The 26,285-nt window shown below is 35.9% G+C and overlaps 1 protein-coding gene across 1 annotated transcript in view; it reads right to left on the reverse strand.

Annotated features, from left to right (window-relative positions):
- Positions 1–1,884: 1,884 nt before the first annotated feature.
- LOC137204225 (netrin receptor DCC-like) overlaps positions 1,885–26,285 on the reverse strand; it is a 549,964-nt gene continuing 525,563 nt past the window's right edge. The window contains exons 4-7 of the mRNA XM_067701462.1: positions 11,631–11,781; positions 10,287–10,423; positions 3,773–3,919; positions 1,885–1,970 (exon numbers count right to left, since the gene is read on the reverse strand). Coding sequence (XP_067557563.1) covers positions 1,885–1,970; positions 3,773–3,919; positions 10,287–10,423; positions 11,631–11,781 — 521 coding nt within the window. The remainder of the gene's footprint in view (positions 1,971–3,772; positions 3,920–10,286; positions 10,424–11,630; positions 11,782–26,285) is intronic.

Below are 26,285 nucleotides of genomic sequence, written 5' to 3' on the forward strand. Positions count from 1 at the left end.
CAGCTGCATAGCACAGGGAGATCAGCTTGGTGCTTTGTGACCACCTAGAGGGGTGGGATAGGGAGGGTGGGAGGGAGATGCAAGAGGGAGGGGATATGGCGATATATGTATACATATAGGTGATTCACTTTGTTATACAGTAGAAACTAACATAACATTGTAAAGCAATTACACTCCAATAAAGATGTTAGAAAAAATAGGTTCGAGCTTCCCTGGTGGCGCAGTGGTTGAGAGTCCACCTGCCAATGCAGGGGACGCGGGTTCGTGCCCCGGTCCGGGAAGATCCCACATGCCGCGGAGCAGCTGGGCCCGTGAGCCATGGCCGCTGAGCCTGCGCGTCCGGAGCCTGTGCTCTGCAGCGGGAGAGGCCACAACAGTGAGAGGCCCGCGTACCGCAAAAAAAAAAAAAAAAAAAAAGCTTCACACAAAACCTTGTGCACAAATGTTTATATGGAACTATTCATAAGAGGCAAAAGGTGGGGATAATGTCCGTCAACTAATGAGTGGATGAATAAAACATGATATATCTATACAAATGGAATATTACTTGACCATAGAAGGAATGGAGTAATGGAGTACTGATATATACCACAAGGATGAACCTTGAAAATATTATGCTAAGTTAAAGAAACGAGTCACAAAACACAACATATTCTATGATTTTGTTCATGTGAAATGTCCAGAATAGGGAAATCTACAGAGGCAGTAGATTGGTGGTTGCCTAGGGCTGTGGGTAAGGTAGGGAGAAAGAGAGAACAAGAGGACAAGGGGATGACAGCTAAACAGTATGAGGTAATGAAAGTGTTCTAAAATTGGCTGTGGTCAGATGGGTCACACACATCTGTATTACACTGAAACCATTAAATTGTACACTTTAAATGCAAAATTGTATAGTATGTGAATTTTAATGTATGATATTCAATAAAGCTTTTTTTTTTAAGAAGATGTTGCGGGTAGGAGTTTATTAACTTATTTTTGCTGTGTTGTATCTTCGTTTCTGTGTGAGGGCTTTCTCTAGTTGTGGCAAGCAGGGGCCACTCTTCATCGCGGTGCGCGGGCCCCTCACTATGGCGGCCTCTCTTGTTGCGGAGCACAGGCTCCAGACGCGCAGGCTTAGTAGTTGTGGCTCATGGGCCCAGTTGCTCCGCGCCATGTGGGATCCTCCCAGACCAGGGCTCGAACCCGTGTCCCCTGCTTTAGCAGGCAGATTCTCAACCACTGCGCCACCAGGGAAGCCCAATAAAGCTGTTTTTTAAAGCATTAGGTGAGAGAATTACTGTATTTTAAATACACATTTGTTGAGCAAATGAATAAATGAATCAACCAATGTATAGACAGAAACTCCAAATGCTTTAATAGAGTCCACCATTTTAAGACTTGCGTTCTCAAGTTGGTGTTTTTTGCCCTTAGGTACACTGCCACCAAGTGGTAGTGGGACCGTTGGTCTTAATAGTGTGAATTTCAGGTGCATGAATATTAGGTATACTCTGGAGGTTTCCTGCTCAGATATACCAGATTATACTAAAGATGAATCCACACCTAACTATGTAAAATTACTGAAATGAGTATACCTAGATATATCAAATAATAAGTCAGAAAAAAAATTACAAAGTATATAAGGAAATATCTTTCCTCCCTAGTGTTTAAAAATTGGCAAGTGCAATTGATGCTAACTCTTGCTAACTTTAATTAAAACACTCCTGTTTAATTTAGTTCGAGTCCTATCACAGAGTTAAACTCCTTCTGGAATAACGTGTACTTCTGGTACTTCAGGAAAATTTTGGCATGAAATGCCCTTTTGGGCAGCTTCCTACCACTGTCAGCAGTTCTTCTAAACCACAGGTGGTCACTTCACCTTGCTGAGATTGTTAGGGCTAATTAAAATCATAGTCTTAGATTGCCTTTTTTAATGCTCTGAATTAGTACATAGCCTTTGCCTTTCCCTCTGGGGCCTCTACTTCCTTCCTTATCTGTCCAAGAAAGAAAAAAATTAGATCATAATCATCTCAAGGATAAATGCAAAACACTGTTCAAATTGTTTTCTCCAAAAAAGAGGGAAGGAGAGTAGAGATCCACATAGTAGGCCTGCACATAAATATCTGTATAATAAATAAATAAATCCTACCACTAATCCAACTAGTATTTCCATAGCCGGGTATAACTGCAGTCGTAATCAAATAATTTTATTACTAACAGCCTGAGTTTACCACTTTTCTTCTTCTAATACCTATATGCATTCCACAGAATCTTCTAAACATCATTTTGGATAGAACTTTTGCATACTCTCATGACAGTGGTGATCTCAGGTGAGGAAAGTAATTATGATAACTAATCAACACAGTGATGGGAAGAAACAGCTAATATATGAATTTTAAAATTTTAATTCTGCCTTACTTTATGCACTTGCATCCTACATTTGGGATCATACCCCTACATGGAAAAACTCTAACTTCAATATGATCCATTTGGCAATTACCTGTGAAGGATAATCAATATAAACTTACCTAAGGCACAGCTTTTATGACTATGATCATTAAATGCGTATGGGTGAGGGGGGGCGGTTGTCACTGCTAATAAAGGCCAATTATAGGTAGACATGAAATTTAAGGACTGCTACTTAGGCAGAAGCAGTAAATTCAGAAGAACTCCATTCAAACAGTTATACATTGTAATAAAAGAGTAAATATTATATTAATTAATATATTTTAGGATAACTATTTTCCATTCATGGCTAAGAACATAAGCCTAAAACCCAACATGGGTGATCCACCAGCAAGTTTATAAAGGAGGTGGTTGAACACCTTAATGGCAGGTGAATGTGCCACTTACTCTCCAAACAACTGGATGGGTTAATTTTCTGCTTGGCCAACTATCCATGCTGGGAAAGTAGCAGCAAATGATACATATGTTTCACAAAAAATTATAAAACTAAAGCATATGTAAAAAATAAAGCCATATCAATTTTTAATTATCACGTTTCCTTCCTTCCTTTCCTTTCCTTACTAGATATATCTGAGAGTTGATGGTGTGTGTCAACATTTACATGCTTGTTGTAGTAAAGTGAATTTATAGAGCATACCTAAGAGTTGATTTAGAAAACAAACACAGTTTTTTCGTAGTTAATAATATATATATATATTATTAAAATTTGGTCAGATAATTTAATATGATAGGATCTAAAGTGGTACCTTATACTTCAAAATTACTAAATAAAAAGATGATGATATTGAAGAAAAATAAGACAAGCAAACACTAAATTTATAAGGATAGTAGAATTACATATACTCAATTGTATAAATGAAGGAATGGGTTTTGATTAATTGCTATTGTAAGAGGGAGTTTTTTTTTTTTTTTTAACACTCCTGGAAATTGAAGATTGTCCATATTAACAATATGTAAGAAACGTTAGTAATACACTTCTCCATTGTAGCTCCTGTCTCTGTAAAACTGATCAAGATTAACAGGTTAATGCATAGAACAACCACCCTTTTTGTAGTTGTATTAGTCTGTGGTATACATTACAAAATACCACAGACTGTGTGGCTTAGACAAGAGAAAGTTATTTTTTCTTAGTTCTGGATGCTGGAAGTCTAAGATCAAGGTGCCAGCAGGGTTGGCTGCTGGTGAGACCTGTTTCTGTAGCTTACAGATGATGGCTTTTCTCTGTGTCCTCTCATGGTCTCTTCTGTGTGTGTGTGCCGAGAGAGTGAACTGACATTGCTTCCTCTTCTTTTTATTTTTAAAAATTTTTTCCAGCATGTGATCAGCCCACCTGGCAGGAAACCCTTATGCTCATCCACAGGGGGTGTGTCGGGGTCATGGCGGGTGGCAGATTCAGGCCTTAGGCAGTGAATGCATGACAGCCTGACTCCCTCCACTGTCTCATACTTGGTCACTGCCACAGTCACTGAAGGCTGTCCTATTTGGAAAGGGACCAGTATGGATCCCGTAAAACCTGCAACCCTTGCCAACTTTTCCACTGCCCACATTACCAATGACCAGTGCACAGACAGCCTGTAATCACTTCAAACCCAGGGCTGCTGTGACTGGAGACCAGGGTCAGAAGACTACAGCTGTGGCCGGACACACTCTCATTCTTTTATAAAGCCTCACAGAAATCAGCAATGAACCAGGCACAGAGGGCACTCAATAAACACCAGGTGCCCGGAAGCATCTAAAAGGTGGCAGGAGGGAGGCAGTGTGGGAAAGCTCCAGAGTTTGGAAGGGACAGGGTGGTCTACTGCCATACCACCCTGAACACACCCCATCTCCTCTTCCTCTTCTTATAAAGACGTCATTTCTATTGGATAAGGGCCCCACCCTTACGACCTCATTTACCTTAATTACCTACTGAAAGGTCCTCTCTCCAAATACAGTCACAGTGGGGATTAAAACTTCAACATAGAAATTTGGGGAAAACAATTCAGCGCATAACAGTGGGGTAGGAAAAAAAACAAGAGTCTCGATGGAGAGCTTATGAAATATTTTGATAGAAAGTCAGATAATTTATGTACAATGCACATTCAATTGTATTTCATATATTTAAAACTCAGATGAGCCTGAGAACAAACCAAGAGTTTGAGTGGCCAAGACAGAAAAGACACAGCATCGGTTTTTAAGTTTCTCACAATCTAGCTGGGAAGAAAGAATGACTAGCAGGCCATAGAGGCACAGAGGAAAGTAAAAAATATAAAATGCTTCATGAATTTGGATATCATCCTTGTGCCACAAACCTAATTTTTTGTCTATGTTTCTAGATATTTCTAAATCTAAATTTAGATTTAAATTTAGAGATTTCTAAATTTCTAAAATAACTATCTCTGTGTATTGTTAGGACATCATTATATGATTCCTCCACAATTTGTGAGAATTATGCAGGGACCAGTTGTTGCTATGGACATTTTATAGATGAGGAAAACTGGTTATGAAGAGAATACATGGGATGTTTCAATATTTATGGCATTTTGTTTTAGTTTGTTTTTGCTTAATCTTTGCAACTACGCTCTAGGCTTCTCATGTGGGCTGGAAGAGCATCTTACATTTCTTTATTTCCCGGAGCACCCAAACCTGTGCCTTGCTATATTCTGGAACCCTTCTCTCCCAATTCTCATACCCAAGTAGTCATCAAATCCTATGATGAAGTAATTATCATTCTTTACAAAAGAAGGGACTGAGGATAAGAGAGTTAGATAACTAAACAAGATGAAAAGTTGGTAAGCCACAACTCAAAAATCTTTCCATATCTTTCCATTACCCTTAAGATAAAAATCTAACCACATTAGCAACATAGTCAGGATCTATACCACTTTTCCACTCCACCATCAGATTCCCTCTGTACCCATAACCACTCCCCCTTCTCCATCCCTTTCTTATCTCTAAACCTTTGCCCACTTCCTTCCCCCTGCCCAGAAGGCTCTCCTTCCACCTCTCCTCCCAATGTCCTAGCCCCAACTCCCATTCTTTCATCTTTGTCGAAATCTTTATTCAGGGTCCCACACCTCCGTCTCTCCCAGCTGTTCTTTGACTTTTTTAGTAATTGCCTACTTCTTGTCTGTTTACCTAACTAGTCTTTGAGGCCTGGATCTGTGTCATATGTCTCTCTATGCACAAAGAGTACTTGAAAGAGTATACAGGAGGCACCCAACAGTTGGGTGCGACTTTACTACTAATACTGTGGCTCAGTTGTCTACCTGGGACTAGAAACTGTAATTGGTTGGCTCATTATATATATACCCAGCCGGCTCTTTTATTGTCCAATAGCATTTTCAGAAGAAAGTGAGCTACTACGGTGGAATTTTCTAACCCATGACATTACAGAATTATATTTTTTACACAGGGGTCTTTAACTTCCCCCATGTATCTTAATCTGCTCTCAACTCACGTTTAAGATGGTTTTTCTAAAACTTTCTGAATAGCTTTGTCTATGATCTAATTATTTGCAAAATCAATACATTATTTAATGGTTGAGATAACCATAAGCATTTGAGAGAATATGGGACTAGATTTTGAAGAGAAATTTTCTTAGAAATAGAGAATATGTGTGTATATATGTGTATATTATGTGTATGCATGTACATATACATATGTATATATACATGTATATATATTATATATTTTGAAATATAATTTAATATTCCGAATCCACCACCATTAGGCTTAAAGAACATATCTGTGTAAGGCGAATATGCTCAGGTCAGTAGAGAAAGCTCTTCTGAACACATTCCTAAAGGGTGACACATGGATCCCAGCCACCTTAAGGAGGAGTTTCAGGAAGGGGTAATACCTGTCTCAAAGGACTTCTTTTCAAAGGTGTTTACTTGGGAGAAGCATAAACTCAAACACCAGATAAAGTAACACGTGCCACTTGTCGGGTGGAAGATATGAACTCTTAGGTTTCGCTTCAAGTTTTCAATTATGTGTAAAAGACTGACCCAGTAGAATTATTTGTGTCCTACAAAGCCAGTTTGTGACAATTCTAGCCAACCTAAGGCAAATAACTGAGAAAACCTACACACAAAGGTCAACTTTTAACAGCATATTGCTTGTATTGCTACAGACTGCTTTAAAAGGAATTCTAGAATCTTTTCTGGAAAATTCAAAAATACTTTCATTTTCTCATTGATGTTAGACCTAATGGCTTTTACTGAAGAGTGAACTTTCCACCCATCTCCTTCTGAGTGCGTATGGACAAGGGTGCACAGGCTTTGTCCAAGGTCAAGCACTTTATTGGTTAAAGATCAAATAGCTTTTTAACATATGCATTTCTGCATTGCTTTGGACAATGAATCGAGACCTAAGGCAGTGGTAAATCTCCTCAATGCTTATTAAGTGTTGTCTTGATGTGTGCAGGGGGGTGTGCGTGAGGGTAACGGGTAGATGGAGAAAAGGATGTATTTATGTTCAGAAACGGTGATTATAGCTCTTGAGCCAGAAATCTGGACATTTTGAAAATAAGAATTGACAGAATACCATTCTTTAGATCCTTGTTAAAAACTAGAGTTAAAAAAAATAATCATGGCTTTAGTGATTTAAACAAAATATAAGCTCGCAACGGTATTCAAAGAGCCTCCCTCTAGATCCTCATCTCCACATTTCTCCTGTCACCATTGGTTTAGGCTCTATCTTTTACGAAAGCAGAGACTATCAACTCTTCACAGCTTCACAGATCCCATGTTTACATGCAGTATGGAAAAAAACCTTACTCAAAAGTCATGAAGGTACCTGACTATGAATTTGAACTATATTGCAAGGGCATAAAGCCAGACTTCAAACCTTTATGTAGCCTTTCTGGAACCCAGTGCAATGCATGTACTCAAAAGAGGTCTACCAATACTGTATTGATGGTTATTCTTATAGGTCAGAAACATTATATAAATGGTTATTATTAACCATACATTAATTTATTTCAGACAACGTTGTCCTTAATCTCATCTAATATAGATTTCTTCAATAGGTTTACATATTATGGAACTTTCAATTTTCATTTTAGAATGTATATGCTTTAAATGATATTTAACGGACATTAACTCTGAAACTCTTGAGGAAGACCACAGAATTTCTCTTTATCTTGTTGTATATAAAATTATATCCTACTTGAATAGTCTGTTAGTTCGTGCCGGTTCACACTCAAAGGCAATCTAAGTGCAAGAAAGAACCATGAGTTAAAAGGCAAAACAAGAGTTTGATAAAATCCATGATTAAAGCACAAGCCTGGATTTCTTGTGGAATTTTTTCTTATGAAGAATTTAAATTACACTTAAATTCTTAAAAATGACGAAAACCAAATTTAAGTAACACTGATAATGAAGGTATTTTTTCCTTAAAAAAAGTAATAAATTCTATTTTCCATATGAACTCAGTCCTGCAGGATGAACTTAAGCTTATATCAGGATAGTCAAAGACTATATCAAAGATTTTGCTATATCAACACTTATTTTAAAACCTGGGCAGAATAGTTAAAACAGTGTTACAACCACATCCTAAATTAAACCGTGCCTTCTACAATAGTTATAAGTCATATTAAGTCTGTGGGAAATCCTTAAAATGTATATGCAGTTACCAAGAGGATTCAAGAAAAAAAGGAAGGAAGGAAGGGGGAAAACCAAGATACAATCACAGCTCTATCTATATTTAAAATTTAATAATGCCTCTAATTTACATATTCAACATCTGTAACTAGATTTTTAGAAATAGAATGGTGCATTTAGAATAAAAATGGAAGTCTAAAGGCAACAAATCCAGCAGCCACAAAGAGAAAGATGTGGTACCCTATATGAAACTTAAAACCAAGCCAAACCAAACCCAAAACAACAAAATACACACACACAGAGCATATACAGCATTATTACTGTTCTCCTATATAAAGAGTTCTTGCAAATAAACCAGATAAAGATGACTATTTCAATAAATTTATGAAGATCAAAAAAGACTGATAGTAAGTCACAAAATATAAAATGCAAATATCCAGTAAAACTATAAAAATAATCTGAATTTTATAGGGATGTAAATTAGAACAAAGAGACTCAATTTTATAAAATTGTTAGATAGGCAATTAATAGAAAAATGCACCCTTGTGAGGGGCAAACTCTTGCACTGCTGGTGAGAGTATAAACTTTTCTTTGATAATTTTCCTCAGGATATAAGCAAATAAATGACAAAAATATATAAGGATAAATTAGTGTTCGCTTTCTTAAAAAATAAAATTTTGAAACAAGATAATGCTCAACAATCAAGGCCTAGAGAACATACATACGTGGACTGGAGAACATACATACGTGCACAGTAACACACAGAGGAAGATGCCACGAATGTCAAAATATGTGCGTATATGTATGTCTATACACATATTTCTTGGCTAGTTTACCCTCAGAAATCAGTATTTATATACATTTGACTTAGGTATCAATGAAGCATTACATGTCTCAATATGTGCATTAATTTGGTATAAAATTAGACCTCAGGCGTTTGCAGTTAGAGGTTTAGCTCTGATCACCACAAATTCTAGCTCATTCCATACCCACATCTGCCTTACAATCAATCAGTAATACACACTACAAGGTTATTGCTATGGTAGCTGTTCTGTTACTGTACTTTGATGTTACAAATGTGGAAGCTCTTTGTTTCACAAAAAAACTTCCATATAAAATGAGTAAATTAAATTGTTGCCATTTTAAAGTTAGCTGATATTTTAGTTAGAATAATGCTACCTCTAAAACCAAATAATTAGAGTCCTTTGCCTATTCTTAGTTTAATATTTACAGTTTGATCAAAGAACAAACAACTCCATTGCCTCACTCATCGTATATGTTACTGCCCTGTGTGCAGATGAAAGCATTTCCTGAATACACTTTAAAGCAAAATGCAAACTTTAAAGCAAAATGGATAGCATAATATTATGATATAGGTTAGCAGGTATAATCATTATACCACACCTTTTCATTCTTACTGAATAACTTCTTAAGAAGCCTATGATTTTACCTGGATTCTTTAAATGGTAAAAAGATTTATTCCAGAGGAAAATATTCAAAGACTGATAAACAAGTTTTTGGTGTTGTTACAGGAAAAATCAATTGATTTTTCAAATGTTAAGGCACTTTCTCTAAACTACATGATTCAAATGAAACTGGCTAAAAGAAACCTGGTGGATAATAAAACATTTTGTTTGACTGAGGAGCTACCACATATAAGAATTATTTATTTGCAGTGATAACACAGTGACCCTACCTAACTCAATTTAATGAACTTACATTTATTTAGATTCTTGCTATGCAGGTTTTCTTTAGATGTATTTGATTTTAATGGTTCACTTTCAACATAACATCTACAGCATTTCCATATTAACTGAACAATTTTACCAACACATCTGAGTTTAATGTCAGAAACCCTGTCATCTCAAATGACATTTAACTTTTCTACTCAAGTACCTAGTTTTTTATACAATTTCTCTCATTCACTTCTTCACTTATTTCCCCCAGATATTTTGGAACCTCTCATTTGCTATTTACCCCTTTTTTTAGATAATAATTTTTGTTAAGTTTCAGTTATGTAATGGGAATAATTAGACTAAGAGTGATCTATCTGGATTTTAATCAATGAGCGAGTATTCAAATACTACATTTAACCTCTGTGCAATTAATCAACGTAGAGCAAGCATATGTGTGGAGTATTGGGGCTTTGCAATTTCACACTAATAAACATAGGAAGCGATTTGGTGATAAGCATTTATAGCATCACGGTGATATATTTTGAAGGATACAATGTAAACTCATCTCAAGCCGTTAACTTACCCAAGACTGTGAGCTCTGCAGAGGCACTAATATTCTCATTCTTATAGGTGACAACACAGGTGTAAGTTCCACTGTCATCATCTGTCACATTGGAGATAAGCAAGTTGCTTCCACCCAATAAAGAATACTTTCTGGACCTGTAAGACAGAAGACATATGACATTAGAGAGTAGATTTACATATATCTATATCAGGCAAGGTATTCAAAGGTTTAATTGAACTCCACAAAAGCTCAATTTATAAAACTGGAGAAAAAACTCTATTTCATGGGAGCTTAATAACACTACATTTATGTTCAAAAATCCCTTCAAGGTAAACCACTCCCTTTGGAATACTGTGTGCTGTGATCAAAGAAATGAAGTAGATTCAACATGGAACTAATGTTAGTACTGAAAAGAAACTTAAAGGTAATTTGGCCCACTTTGGATTTGAGAACCGCCGGTCCAGAGAAGTAATTACCCACAGTGGAAGTCCATGTCCTACGTCCTGACATCCAATTTAGTAATCTTTGTACAAAGTCACATGTCATAGTGCACTGTGCATGCCTGACCATATTCAGAGAACACATCTTCACATGCGGAAGCTCCAACCGGATGTATTGCATATTTCAGTATTCTCAGAAGTATTGTGATACCATACTATGTATTATTGTTATATAAATAAACACTTAGGGTAGATGAAACTTAAAGATAAGCTTATTCCCTATGAACCTATCTTACCATAGAATATAAATGTTCTATTTAGAACACCAGATCTCAAAATCAATGAAATTAATTTCTTAAGTGAAATCTAATTCATTCTCATCAAAATGTTTCAGACTCAGTATTCCATTCTATTAAGAGTTTACTTTCTAAGTATGCCTTAATATTAGTGTTCAGTAATTTAAAGCCAGCCAAAATTCTGTCTTATCTTGAATATTTGTTATAGCTGGGATGGTGAGAGATATAATCAGAGTTAAAAAAAAAAACTGCACAGACCCTATCATGTCTTGCTATACATTCGAATGCAGAAAGTTGGTTTCTTAAGAAGTATTTCACTCTCTACACCACTTCTTCAGGATGAGATCCTCCAAAGTATCTTTGCTGAAGCCTCTGTGGTTAGGATCATCTCAAGAGCAACAATGACTTTCTAAATTTCCTTTTAGAATTGATCTCATGGATTTTGACTCTGTTCCCCATTCCTTTATCCCAGTGGGTATGTGTCTTTTATATACTGTCTAATGCCAAGGAATATGGAAAGAATATTCAATTATTATCAAAAACCCTAGTATTACTAGGTATTTACATCAAATTAGAGTAAGATAAATAGTAACATATACTTCACAAAAGTCCTAAATTTATAATACCTGAGTTGGATGACTTCCTCTCCTCGTAGCCAGGTAAAACTTGGGGGAGGATAGCCAGAAACACAACACTCCAGGATGGCATCTTTTCCTTCAATGGCTACTACATTTGATGGTCTTTGCAGAAAATACAGTTGCCTATGCAGTCCTGGGTCTGTGGAAAAAAGCACAGGGACACATCTTTTATGAAAAATGATGTATCTGGAACTTTTTTTTTTTTTCTAACAAGACACTGCGATGAAGAGGAAGGAAAGAAACATGGAAAGATGCCAATGAAACTTATAAAATAGACTCCTAGAAGTTTTTCCATGCCTATTTTCTATAATTAGGATATTAGAATAGTCTTATCTGTTGTTGACATCATGGTATAAGGCAAAGGGAGAAAGCTTGAGACTACAAGTCACTCGTGTGGGCTACAGGCCTTGTTGACTTACTGTCATCAAAGAACAAGACAGTATCAGTACCTTTTTGATATTTTCAGTGTGCCTGCCACTAATATCTATTCCACCTCCTTCTGCTTTGTTTATTGCTTCTGTGGCTTGGGAAGTAAGATTAGAAAAACATGTTAGAATTGTGTTAAAAATCTGTTGTTGGGCTTCCCCGGTGGCGCAGTGGTTGAGAGTCCGCCTGCCGATGCAGGGGACACGGGTTCGTGCCCAGGTCCGGGAAGATCCCACGTGCCGCGGAGCAGCTGGGCCCGTGAGCCATGGCCGCTGAGCATGCGCATCCGGAGCCTGTGCTCCGCAACGGGAGAGGCCACAACAGTGAGAGGCCCGCGTACCGCAAAAAAAAATAAAATCTGTTGTTTTCAAAATGAAAGTTTCTTTTTTGTTTATAACAAAACGTTTGTTTTTTTATAACAATAAGTTATAAACAATAAGTTATGAAGGTTTAATTTAGGCTGTTTTCAACTTAATGAGTTAAATGGAATTAGCATATAATCTTTCATTTTGCAAACTCAAAGCAATCTTGAAGCAAAGAAAATGAGGCAAAGAAATCTTCAAAACCAGGATTGGGGTGGCTGAAGAAATGCCAAAGGAGGTTAGATCTAACTAGGTCCTACTGGGGGCCGCGGGTGATCAGAGAGGAAGAGAGGTGGAAGGAGACCTGGGACACGTTTTAACATTGCTGTTAATCTTCCTTGGTTGGACCCAAGTCCACACAGGTTGATCACAGATGAATAAAAGAATTCCAGTTCTCCAGTTAACAGCTGGGAGAGTAATTGTCATCTAAAATACTCTTTGTGAGAAGAAAGAGAAATTCACACTTTCTCAGTCTTGTCACATCTGTTTCTGGTTGATAACAGCAACAAAAATAAATATTCTTCACAATGAAAACATTGAAAGAATTTTCAAAATGTGTTAATCTTTATTAAACCAATATTGTAGATACAATGTCTCAAAAATTTTTTAAATTGCTGCCAGTTTGTTTAATAACCTTTCCTGAAAGTGACTTTTCAAATCAAATGAAAATGTTTTGAAGGAAAATGTTTTGAAGGAAAATGAAATCCCTGATGTGGAGAAAAGGGAACCCTCCTGCATTGTTGGTGGGAATGTAAATTGGTGCAGCCACTATGGAGAACAATAAGGTGGTTCCTTAAAAAACTAAAAATAGAGTTGTCATATGATCCAGCAATCTCACTCCTGGGCATACATCCAGACAAAAGTATAATTCAAAAAGATACATTCACCCCTGTGTTTACAGAAGCACTATTCACAATAGCCAAGGCATGGAAAAAAACCTAAATTTCCATTGACAGATGAATGGATAAAGAAGATGTGGTACATATATATAATAGAATACTACTCAGCCATAAAGTAGAATGAAAAAATGCCATTGCAGCAACATGGATGGACCTAGAGATTATCATACTAAGTGAAGTAAGTCAGACAGAGAAAGACAAATATTATATGATATCACTTATATGTAGAATCTAAAATATGACACAAATGAACTTATCTAGAAAACAGAAACAGACTCACAGACATAGAGAACAGATTTCTGGTTGCCAAGTGGGAGGGATGGATTGGGAGTTTGGGATTAGCAGATGCAAACTATTATATATAAATGGATAAACAACAAGTCCTGCTGTATAGTACAGGGGACTATATTCAATATTCTGTGATAAACCATAATGGAAAAAATATGAAAAATAATGTATATATATGTATAACTGAATCACTTTGCTCTATAGCAGAAATTAACACAGTGTAAATCAACTATACTTCAATAAAATAAATTAAAAAAAATAAAATAAAATCCCAGAAATGGACAGGTTCACAAAATGTGCATTAATAAATAGCTATCTTGGGCTTCCCTGGTGGCGCAGTGGTTGAGAGTCCGCCTGCCAATGCAGGGGACACGGGTTCGTGCCCAGGTCCAGGAAGATCCCACATGCCACGGAGCGGCTAGGCCCATGAGCCATGACCGCTGGGCCTGCGCATCCGGAGCCTGTGCTCCGCAACGGGAGAGGCCACGACAGTGAGAGGCCCGCGGAACGTAAATAAATAAATAAATAAATAAATAAATAAATAAATAAATAAATAAATAAATAAATAAATAAATAGCTATGTTTATAAGGGAGGCCTATTCATCAAATGTTTCAGCTACATATACTGTATAACACTACATTATTATAGAAAATATCAAATAAAACCTATATAATTTTATCTTCTAGCTATAAGAAAATTTGCCTGGGACCTATGTGTAATACTACTTACTCATCCATGGAAGAGCCAAAATTTCAACTCAATTATATTTTCTTTTGTCAGAAAATCATGTAACACAAAATGGTTATTTTTTTAAAATATTTTTATATTTTATTTTAATTTACAAAAGATGAATGAATAGTACAGAGTTCCCACACACTAGTTTCCCCATCCCCGGCATTGAGTTTCTCCTACTATTAACACCTTACCTTAGTGTGGTACATTTGTTACAATGAATAAAGTGATATTGATACATTATTATTAACTCAAGTCCATAGTGTACCTTAAGGTTCACTCTTTGTGTTGTCTAGTTCTATGGATTTTGTCAATGCATAACATCATATATCTAATATTACTGTAGCATATAGAATAGTTCCACCACCCTAAAAAAATCCCCTGAGCTTCCCTTATTCATCTCTTCCCCACCACCTACATCTCAAACTACAAGCAATCACCGGTGGTTTTACTCTTCCTATAGTAGAGCCTTTTCCAGAATACCATATAGTTGGAATTGTATAGTATATAGACTTTTCAGATTGATTTCTTTCACCTAGCAATTATGCATTTGGGGTTCCTCCATGTCTTTTTGTAGTTTGATAGCTTATTTATTTTTATTGCTGGGTATTTTTCTATTGTACCAAAGTTTCTTTATTCATTCACCTATTGAAAGACACCTTGATTGCTTCCAGGTTTGGTAACTATGAACGATCTGCTATAAATGTCCATGTGCAGATTTTTTTCTAGACAGAACTTTACAACTTAATTCAGTAGATACCTTGGAGCATGATTACTAGATTATATGGTAAAACTATGTTTATCTTTCTAAGAAACTCCCCAACTCTCTTCCAAAGTGGTTCTGCAATTTTACATTCCTATCAGCAATGCATGAGCGTTCCTGTTGTTCATCCTCATAAGCATTTACCATGGTCATTTTTTTTTTTTATGGTTTTAGCCATATTAATAGATATTCAGTTGAATCTTACAGTTGTTTTAACTTGCAATTTTCCAATGACCTAAGACACTGCGCGCATTTCATATGCTTAGTTTCTATCTATACATCTTGCTTAGGTGTCTGTTAAGACCTTTTGCCAATTTTTAAAATTGGTTTGTTTTCTTACTGTTGAAATTCAAGCATGCGTCGTATATTTTGGATACAAGTCCTTTATCCAAATGTGTACTTTGCAAATACTTTCTCAGTCTGTGGCTTGTTATTCTCTTAGCATGGTCTTTTACAGAGCAGAAAGTACTAATTTTCACAAAGTCCAACTTATTCTCATAACATTATCTTTTACGGAGCAAGAAGTACTAATTTTCCCAAAGTCCAATTTTCATGCATTATTTTATAGGCAATGTATCTAAAACTTCATTGTCAAACCTAAGATCACCTAGATTTTTCCCTGTATTTTAGAAGTTTTTTCTTAATAGTTTTGTGCTTTATGTTTAAGTCTATCATCCAATTGGAGGTTTCGTGGGGTTTTTTTAATGAAAGGTATAAGGCCTGTGTCTAGATTGGTTAACTATATTTCTGTGGGTCTATTTCTGAGAGCTCTGATTGTTCCATTGATCTATTTCCCTATTATTTTGACAATATAACAATATCTTGACTATTGCAGCTTTATCATGAGTTAACGTCAGTGTGAATCCTCTGACTTCCTTCTTTAGTATTGTATTCACTATTCTGATTCTCTTGTCTTTCCACGTAAATTTTAGAATCAGCTTATTGATATACACAAAATGATGGGATTTTGTCTGTATCTCAAAATATTAATAGTTCAGGCATCACTGGGCTCAGTGCCAGGAAAGAAGCATCTGCTATTTTTAGACAGAGCATATATATTCTAGATTACTTCAGTCTCAACCTAGTCCATTTCAGTTACGTTTATTATCTTTGCTCCTCCATAGACATTGGAACCTGATCATATGTGTCACCCTGATCATACATATGGAAATGTCAGTTTTTGGCAGAGAAATCTGGTTCCATTTCTCCGAAGATATTTCTCTGTAATTATCCAATCTAATAAATTCTAATATTATGGAAGTTCCCCCCAAAAGCTAATGGAAATGGTCTTTAATAGTAAATAGTTCATATGTTTCACAACATTGTGACAGATTCAATATGATCACAAATTGTTTGAGCTCCTTCAGTCCAGAGTTGAGGGTCCACTTTCCTATGATTTAAATCTGGCCTGGCCCCGTGTCTTGCTTTGACCAATAGAATGTGTTGGGAATTATACTGATGAGTTCTGGGCACAAGGCTTCAAGAAGACATACAAGTTTCTGCCATGGGTCTTTATGAAACGACCGTGTTGGTCTAGCCAACTGGAGGACGAGAAGGCACATGGAGGATGACTGAGTTTCGCAGACAAAACCAGCACCAACTGACAGACATGAGAGTGAGGCCGTCTTAACACTCCCACCTCGGTCAAATATGCCTGAGTGACTCAAAGTGAAACCAGCAGAGGAACAGCTCAGATAAACTGCACAACTATAAGAGATAAAAATTTAAGTCACTACATTTTGGAGTGGTTTGTTGTACAGCAATAGATAACTGAAATATACACATGAATGAAAACAAAACAAATCCATCCCAGCTATTTAAAATATTTAAAATACCAAGTAACCTTTTTGGTTGCTGTTATTTTTAGTTTGACTTTTGGTTTCTGTTTTTTTTTCCCCACTATTAGGGTGATTCTGGCTATTTAAAGAAACATGATTAATCTTGATGTATCCCTTATTTTTCTCCATTAAAATGTGTTTTGTTTTTTTTTTTAGAAGAACATCAAGAAAATGTATCTAAGTTTTAAAATGGGGAGGACAGAGATACTATTGCCAAGGTTACATTTGTATGATAAAATTGTGGGTAGTTTTTATTTCCATCTTTGGATTTTTCTGTGTTTTCTAAATTTTTTTAATAAGAATGTACTTTTTTAGAGTAAAGAGTTATTTTAAACTCTGGTGTTGCAAAGTGGATGGAAATTATACAAGAAACAAAGAAATTATAAAAGCTAATGACTAAAACACAAGGCAAATATTGAAGAGCAAATGAAAATTCTCCCTCCAGGCTCCATAATAATATAGATGAAAAAGCCCTGGGGGGAGTGAACTTAAGATTCTAGGTCATGACCTTTGTTGACTAAATTGATTTTAATTGAACTATGATGGAATTAGTAATTATTCATAAAAATAATTTTTGTTCTTGCTACATGGCCACTGATTACTCAGAACCAAATGGAGTTACTCAGCTAATACGAATATGAAAAAAAATCCAGTAAAATAATAAACATGATTTCATCAAGGAAATGGCATATAATACCAGTCTGAAATGTTCTATTTCATAAATTTGCGATAGGTACACAAATGGTCATTTTATTTTTATTCTTCAAACTGACATATGTTTCATGTACTTTTATGCATGTGTAATATGTCTTACAATTAAAAGACGGGACGGATATGCAAGGGTAGATTCTAGGAAACATATTTGGCAATAGCTTTAAAATCAAACCAGAAAAATATGACTTTTCTTCTAATGTAAATTTTTATATTAAAAATTTCAAAAGCAGACCTCTTTCATATGATGCTCACGGAAGTGAATGCACACACACTGTCACAACTATGTTTTCTAAATGGATTATAAGCAGTCATGATTTGCTTGGACTAAAACCCAGTTTAGCTTTTTCCTGTTGGGAGGTAAATGTTAGCCTGATTCTCTGATCTGATCTCATTGTCATGCTAGTAGAGGTAGAGCTAATCCTCCGCACAGACGAAGAGGGTGGTACATACATAAAGAGAAAGCAGTCATTCCAGTGATGCAGATCTTTGACATACACAGATCGCATTAAATTCTAGCAACACCTTATGGCAACATGCTGCTTTTACTTATGCTTTTCTTTCCTTTTTCCTTCCTCCTTTTCTCCTTTCCTCCCTTCCTCCTTCCTTCCTAACTTTTTAAATAGTAAATTGGGCCTACTTTGGCTTAATCTATTATCTAAGTTAGAAAGGACTGATCTACAATCATCAGGAAAATGAATAATAATGTAAACAGTGGATCTCAACCTGTTTGGTCTCAGGAACCATTTGTATTCTTACAAATTATTGAGGTACCCAAAGAGCTTTTGTTTATGTCAGTTATAGCTATAGATAGTTACCATATTAAAAATCAAAACAGAGATTAAAATATTTTTATTAAGTATTCACACCTCACCAAAAATAGTATTTAAAAAAATAACTACACTTTCCAAAATAAAATTATTAGTAGTTCCTTTTATTTCTGTACATTTTTAATGTGTCTTAAAGGAGAATAACTAGATTGTGTCACCTTCTGCATTTACTTTGTTCTGATACGCTGATTTGGATGAATTACATGAAAATAATCTGACCTCAAATAGATATGTAGTTGGAAAAGGGAGGTGTATTTTTAGCAGCCTTTTCAGAGAATTGTAGATTTTATCTTTTAAGACTGCACCAAAACTCAGTAAGGAGTTTCCTGAAGGTTAGTTGTACTGTGAAATCTGACACCATATCAATAAACATTTTGTGTTATGTTATATAAAAATCCATTGGTCTATCTTGCATCTTGAAAATATTTTTTGCCCACGCTTGATTTAGTCACATCAATCAATGGTCATTTGGAATGGTACACTGAATGGGACATATCTTCCAAATGTTGACACATTTCATTATACAGTATCACAAAATCTCATTTGTTACTCTCACCACCAATCCCATCAGAAAGGCCTTTTAATATTGCAAAGCTGTCAAGATCCCCGTGGCAGATACAAGATTTCCAAATTTTCTAATTTTGTCTTAAAAGCATGAACTTCATCCTTGTGAGCAAATACTATTTTCCTTGCACTGACTGACTCACTTCGTTCATTTTTGAGAAAATGTCTAACTAGTACTCAAGTCTGAATAGCTACAGTTTTCCTGCTGATGGTCCTTTCAAGTAAAAATGATGTCCCCCCCCCAAAAAAAGCAGCTAATTCATCTTGAAACTCAAATGATCACGGAAGCATTTACCCCTCAGAAAACACTGTACTTTGATATCCTTGATGTTTATTTCCCATTTTGACATGCAGAATATTAAAAAGATATGTATTTAAGAATCAATATTTAATAAAATTAATAATTTTTACTGCTTCATCAAAGACATTCTTAGGTCACCATAGTGAAAAAATACCCCCCAAACACATTAGGATTATTGTTAAAATAGGTTCGACCTCACAGATCCCCTGAAATCACCTCGAGAAATGCTAGGAGTTCATAGAACATACTTTGAAGACCTGCTATAGCCACAGTCTCAACAAATTAAGCAGTTTTCTGAGGCATTCAAGAAGCCCATTTCCTTTCAACATGGGAATAATTTTGCATCGTTCAAGTAGAAGTAGAAATTGATAAATTAAATATACCTTTTCTCCTCCGTTTCCTCCTCCTCAACAATCATCATTATTATTTTGCAGTTAGGAAAGCAGTGCAAAACTTAAATATTTCCCACCATTCTCTTTCAGTAATAGGCCATTGCAAGTTAAAAAGCATCTTGGATCGGGCTTCCCTGGTGGCGCAGTGGTTGAGAGTCCGCCTGCCGATGCAGGGGACACGGGCTCGTGCCCCGGTCCGGGAAGATCCCACATGCCGCGGAGCGGCTGGGCCCGTGAGCCATGGCCGCGGAGCCTCGGGAGAGGCAGAACAGTGAGAGGCGCGCGTACCGCACACACACACACACACACAAAAGCATCTTGGATCAATAAACTGACACATTTAACCTACAATTCAGAAGTAAGAACTCAACTATCCTCAGGGTCCATGCACTAAAGAAGCATGGAGAAAGTGCACTAGTGAAAGTGGAGAGAATATTTTCCATTTAAAGACATTTCCTCACCCCACCTCCCCACCGCCAAAAAAAGGTTTCGTTAGACGTTACACTGGCCAAATTTATTGAATCTGTGAGGCCAGCTGGAAGCTAGATTTGACTCTCTGCATTCCCAGGTTTTCCCAAACGCCTCGGGGCCACATAATCTTGCCTTCCTTCATGATCCATGACCAGGTTGAATATATAAATTATGCAACTTGGGATATGTTTCAGAATGAAAGGTAACTCTCTTTATAATTATTCTAGGACATCAAGTGTGACCAGGACTATTTTGTGCAAACTGGAAGGCATTCTTACCCTGCAATGACTTTTTTTTTTTTTTTAATGGGGCCATTTTCCTAAACTACTGTTTAGGAACATCAACACTAAACTTAACATGGCAGAATCTAAAGAATAACTGAGGCATAGAGAAATTTAATGATGGACCATTGGCATCTGTGTCAGCAAGAAAAAAAAAAATACTGGTTTTTACAACTTACTGTCTTCCTCAAAATAACTAGTATTTGCTTTTAATTTTTATGCTTTCTGAATGCAAAACCTTTTTCCCTCATTGTATACTCTTGATTTCTTTATTAAATTTCTGCCTCAGTGGAATATCAAACACTTTTCCAATTGGAAATAAAAGGGCACTGCAGGCTACAATGGGATATTCTCTTTGATTTCTTCCCAGGCATAAGAGTTACAAATTAATTTAACTTCACAGAGCCTCTGTCTGTAACCTCAGTTTCAAGCTCACCTACTGTCCACCTGCTGGCTGCTTAGCCATCCCCCATCTAGTGCTGTTTTAGGAAATTCAGCAGGTACCATGTGTTTTCAAACAAAAGTAGGTATCCTAATATGTGCTCTGAGCCAAAAATTCCACAAAACTCCTTCTAAATCTTTTAGAGTGTCTTTCATTAAAAACCAGCCTAATCCACACGGATCACAGGAATCTAAATTTATTTAATGAAAAACAAAATCTCCAACTGGCTGAAAGCCAAGGAGCTTTGAACAGAGAGGAAGAAGGGAGCCATTTCTCAGAAGCTCTAGGATTCTATTACTTTCCTTCCTTGTTTACACCAATTCAGTGCTAAAAATGGCATTCCCTGTCTGTAAATACTCCTACATCTGTTCATATTTCCTCTTTCCTTCTCCATGTACACACACATACTGCTATTTGTAGTTAGAGTTTGGAAGAAGAAAGGGAGTGTCTATTCCTATCATTGGCATGTGGTTATATCCCTTCTGTCTCACAGGCAAATTTTGAGTCTATCCGTTTCATTTTACAGCAGATCTGAAGGAAGTGATTTTTCTTTTACAGAATGATTTTTTTTTTAAATTTTACAGCTGACAGTAGAATCCCAGAAAACAAATGTTGCCATTATGCTGTGTCAAAGTTAGTTTAGGGAACCTAGAAATCTTCATAATTTATATAAATGTATAAAGCAGCACTTATAACTTTCCAGAAAAGTAATGGACTTGTTATTCTCTCATTTTTGATGAAGAACCAAAAGTATTCAAAATACTTCCTCTTTGGCCAATGTTGAATAAATGAAGTTGTGCCCATAACTCTTGACTAAACATGTCTTCTTTTATGCTCGAGGAATAAACTGATGTCCAATAGGACCAAAGAAGAAAGTTCTACCAGTTCTTTCATTAATTTTTGTGACTTTTGCACTCATAGGTTATGGGTTTTGCTTCCACACACCCTTGGAGAAACCCTCTTGTTTGTGTATGAAACAGGGAAGAATACCTGACCCTTCCGTCACCCACCCAGGGCTGCTTAATGTCACATTCCTAGGAAATGCAGAACTGACCATACGTCAGCCCAGGAGACTCAGGAAAAGACAAGCTCTCTCCTTTTCAAGAAATGTTTATTCCTCCTTGTGGAGGGCAATCTCAAGCATATTGTGTGAAATAGCAAATTTCATTGAGGGAATGAAATTTAAGATTAGATAGTATAATCAATACCTAAACTCACTAAAGGTCGAGGATGAACATAGATAAACTAGTGGATTTGGTGAAGGAGAGACCACTGGTGACATTAGAATGATAGACTTGGCAACAAAAATGTCATAGATCTCCCAGTATTCCAAGTACTTTCAACTTGGAATCCTGGACCTTGTTGATCACCCCCAAAATAGCACTGGGAGATGAAGATTTATTCTTAGCAAATTCAAAAAGCAAACAGACGTTGTCTACGTGTTGTCTTACATATCCACGGTAAATCAGCTTAGATGTGCTAACATATGAGACTTTGTTGCATTTAAATGGGATTTCATCAACTCTGTGTGAAGCACTGGTTATCTCAGTTATCTTGCATTGGCTAAAAGACCTAACTTACAATAACTAATTCATATAATATAACATGCTTGTCCACTGGTTTCTGTGCTCTGCCCAGCTCAGGCTCCCCAGAAAGGCTGGATAAAGTTATCATATGAGGGGAGGGGGGCAAATCATGACATGGAACTTGGTCAGTTCACTGCCTGGGCAGTCAACTGATACAATAAAAAGTATTAAATCTTCTTTTGGTCTGCTTTCTATGACAATATAAACTGACTTTAATTTTTTAAAAAATATATAAATGTAAACGTCTCCTATTTTATGAGATTGATTTTTGACCTTTCATTGTTGTATTTTAGCATGGCCTCATGGTTTTGAAAAATTAGAATTAGAATTTGTCTAGCAAACTTCTACCCTTAAACATTACACTTAGGCAGAATTGTGGATGAATGTGGATAAAATAATAAAAGAGATCCTTGGTAGTGAGATTTGGAAAGGCTGATCTAGTCCAACTTCTAAACAGCTAAGGAAACTAAGGATTTTAGAGGATTAAAAGAATCGGCAATGACTAACAAAGATGAGATATTAAGAAGTCTTATTTACTGGCTAACTCTTATTTCTAAGCCAGTGTCTGTTGTGATACATCATATAGCCAAAGAAATGATGTTGACAGAGAGGTAAGGGTGAAAATCACGTATCAATGAGTTACTACAAAGGAAATAGTTGCAGGATACTCTGACTTCTAACAGATGTGAAAAGGAAATGAAGAAAATAAAGAGTACTATGGACAAATAGCACAAAACATGTAATTAACTACCACTAGGTCAATGAATACTTCGATATCCAGAATCAAAGTCAGGTAACTTAATAAAAGAAAAATAATCTTGATATGAGAATCAAAATCTTTAAAAGTGGAATTTCTAAGATGCTAAACTATGATAGTTACTAAGGACTTAGCAATTCTAGGCATTATACTTGGCCCAAAAAATTGCAGCCTCATAACCACCCTATGAAATTGTATGAAATTACACTCTACATTTTGCAAGGTTAATAAATTAAGACTTAGATTAAGTAATTTGCTCTAATTGCACAACTTGCAAGCGGTGAAATTGAGATTTGTACTTTGGTATCAGACTCCGTGCTTTTCACACTTTTATCATAATAATAGTTCCAACTGCAAATTTTAAATATTAATTAACTGATCAATATGAACCAAATCCATGGTTGGTCATGGTAATATGTCTGTTACTTTATTCTTTTCTAAGTATAGATAAGAGAGAAGCAGAAGAAATCATTTTATCCAACTTGGATCTATGAAAGACAAGTGTGCCCTGTTTATAGCATGGCACAGGAAGTAGTTTTAGTCAAAACTAGCCTAAAGAAGGAAAGCAAACTATGGGAAAATCCTTCAAAGCAGAGAAAAACATTAAGCAGAATACAAAACTATCAGGTAATACAGTAATGTGATTTGCTCTTCACTTACCTGTTTCTGTTTTTCTGAGTGTGTTTTATGCCATTGAATCCACTGTTCAAAAACCTTTAAGGATCTCCGATCACGAATAAAGTGAATAGAATCAAGTCTAAATTCCTAGACATGGGACTCAAGGTTCTCCATAAGGCAGGTTCAGCTTCTAACTCCAGATTGATCACCTGCTATTATTATTCTACAAATGGTTATCTCCTGATGACCTACAAAAGTAATCTCTCTAAAGACTTTGCAAATCTTCTACCTAGAATTGATGTATCCCTTGTTTGTGTTGATTTGGAACTAGAGATATTTACCTAAATTTACCATTCCCTGCCTTATATTAGTCATATGGCTCTGAATTAACTGCCTGGTTCGATGGTAAATTTCAAAACAAAGAATGTGTCTTCTTTGTTTTCCTCTATAGATTATTATTCTGTAGAAATTATACAAATAAATGATAGGAAAGTGTAATTAGCTTTGAAATATAAGTAATATTTAGTCAAACTAAAAAGTTTAATGCAGCCATTGGTTAATAATAAATTCTTAGAGATGCACATATTCTGAAACTCTTTTAAAACCAAAAAACACAGTTTTCCTTTTAAATAATATGCCTTTGGGGATGGTTTCTATTAAAATTTATTCCAATAAAAAATAAATATTATAGAGAAAAATCATTCAAAATATATTTTAGTCCAACTTATTCCATTAAAAGCCAATGTCTCTAATTACATAGATATTTAGTTCAAGTCTATCCATGATCCAGAATCATCTAATTATAGTTAAACGAATGAACAACAGATTGAATTACCAATTGATCAATTCAATTAGGCCATTAAGAAAACTGAAATCAGAGTTCCAGTGTATGGGCCAGTTATTTTAGTCAACCTAGTGCCCAAAGCAGATTTATAATTCATCAATTCAGTCCACTGTTTGGCACTCAGACATGATGAGATCTGAATAAAGTGGACCTGACGATCACTATGGCTGTTTCAATCCCTGCTACATTCTCCATCACAGACAATGAGGCATTTTAAACCATCTCAACTCTTAGTGTTTTGTTATCAATATTTCAAAAAAAAAATCCTTTACAATAATTTAATAGTAACTTACTCTGTTAAAAATATATAATTCCCCATAATTTTGTCTTCAAATATTAATCAACAAATTAGTTACCAATTTTCCTACCTTTTAATGAAACAAATAATTATCCATTTAATCTTGAAAATATACAATGTTACGAGAAAAATCTCTTTTAAAAATTTGTAATTTAATTTGAGCACAATAACACTACTACCCTGCTCCTAATCTCAGGAAAAGTGCCACTACCTAGCTTCATCTGAGCGTGGACTCCATTCCCTGCCTCTTGAGGCACATCTGATATGTCTCCAAGACCTGTCCTTACTATCTCCCCACCCATCTTCATTTCTGAATCCTTTCTGATACCACTTTAGTAGCAGCTTTTGATCACTTCTCTCCAGAATTAATGCTGTACATTCTACCGTATCTTTCTTCCTTTAGTTTATCGTCCTTGCTTCCAAGTTCTCCTCCTTCAACACTTCCTATGCCCTATGACCTAGTTAAACAGAATGCGTGCCGTTCCTCTGAATGTGTGCAGTTCCTCTGAAAAGCTCTTATCTCTATTTTCTCTGTGTTTTGCTGATGCGGTTCTTTCCTCCTGGTGTAGTCTTCCCTTGGCCTAGCTACTACTTGTTCTTCAAGACTGGCACATTGTTTTTCTCTCTTACGTAAGGGGATGACACTCTGTATTTCTTCTTTCAAAGAACGGTCTACTTGCTTTATCTATTTCACCCACTAGACAACCGTTTGCGGGGGCATTATCTTTCAACTTCGTATTCCTAGTAACCTGTGTGACGACAGGTACATAAGATTCACTCAAAAGCTTGTTGAGTAAACTGCAACTGCTTGCTGGAAGACAGCATTTCGAAACAACTATTTGATTCTTAAAATCTGAATTTAATAAATCTCTGTTACTTGGTGATATTAGACACCTGATACATAAAAGTGGCAACCTGAAATGTATTCTACATAAACTTGAATAAGGGCATCAAATTACATATTATTTAGAAATGGATAACTCTCCACACATATGCACACAAATGAAAATACTCTCTTTATGAACTGTGGTAAAAACAAGTGTTGAACAAAGTTGCAGAACTTCAAATTGGCATTTATGTTTCAAATTAAAGGGAAAATAGATAAGTTCATCAGTCAACATGACATTTAAATGGCCATGGAAGAATGTATTTTTTTTAAAGAGTGGTAACCATATACGTACCACTTTAATGCTTCTAAGTCATGTTAATAATATGATGGATTTCTATTTTAACTGTGTC

This window comes from Pseudorca crassidens, chromosome 12 (assembly GCF_039906515.1).
Source record: "Pseudorca crassidens isolate mPseCra1 chromosome 12, mPseCra1.hap1, whole genome shotgun sequence".
Lineage (NCBI taxonomy): Eukaryota > Metazoa > Chordata > Mammalia > Artiodactyla > Delphinidae > Pseudorca > Pseudorca crassidens.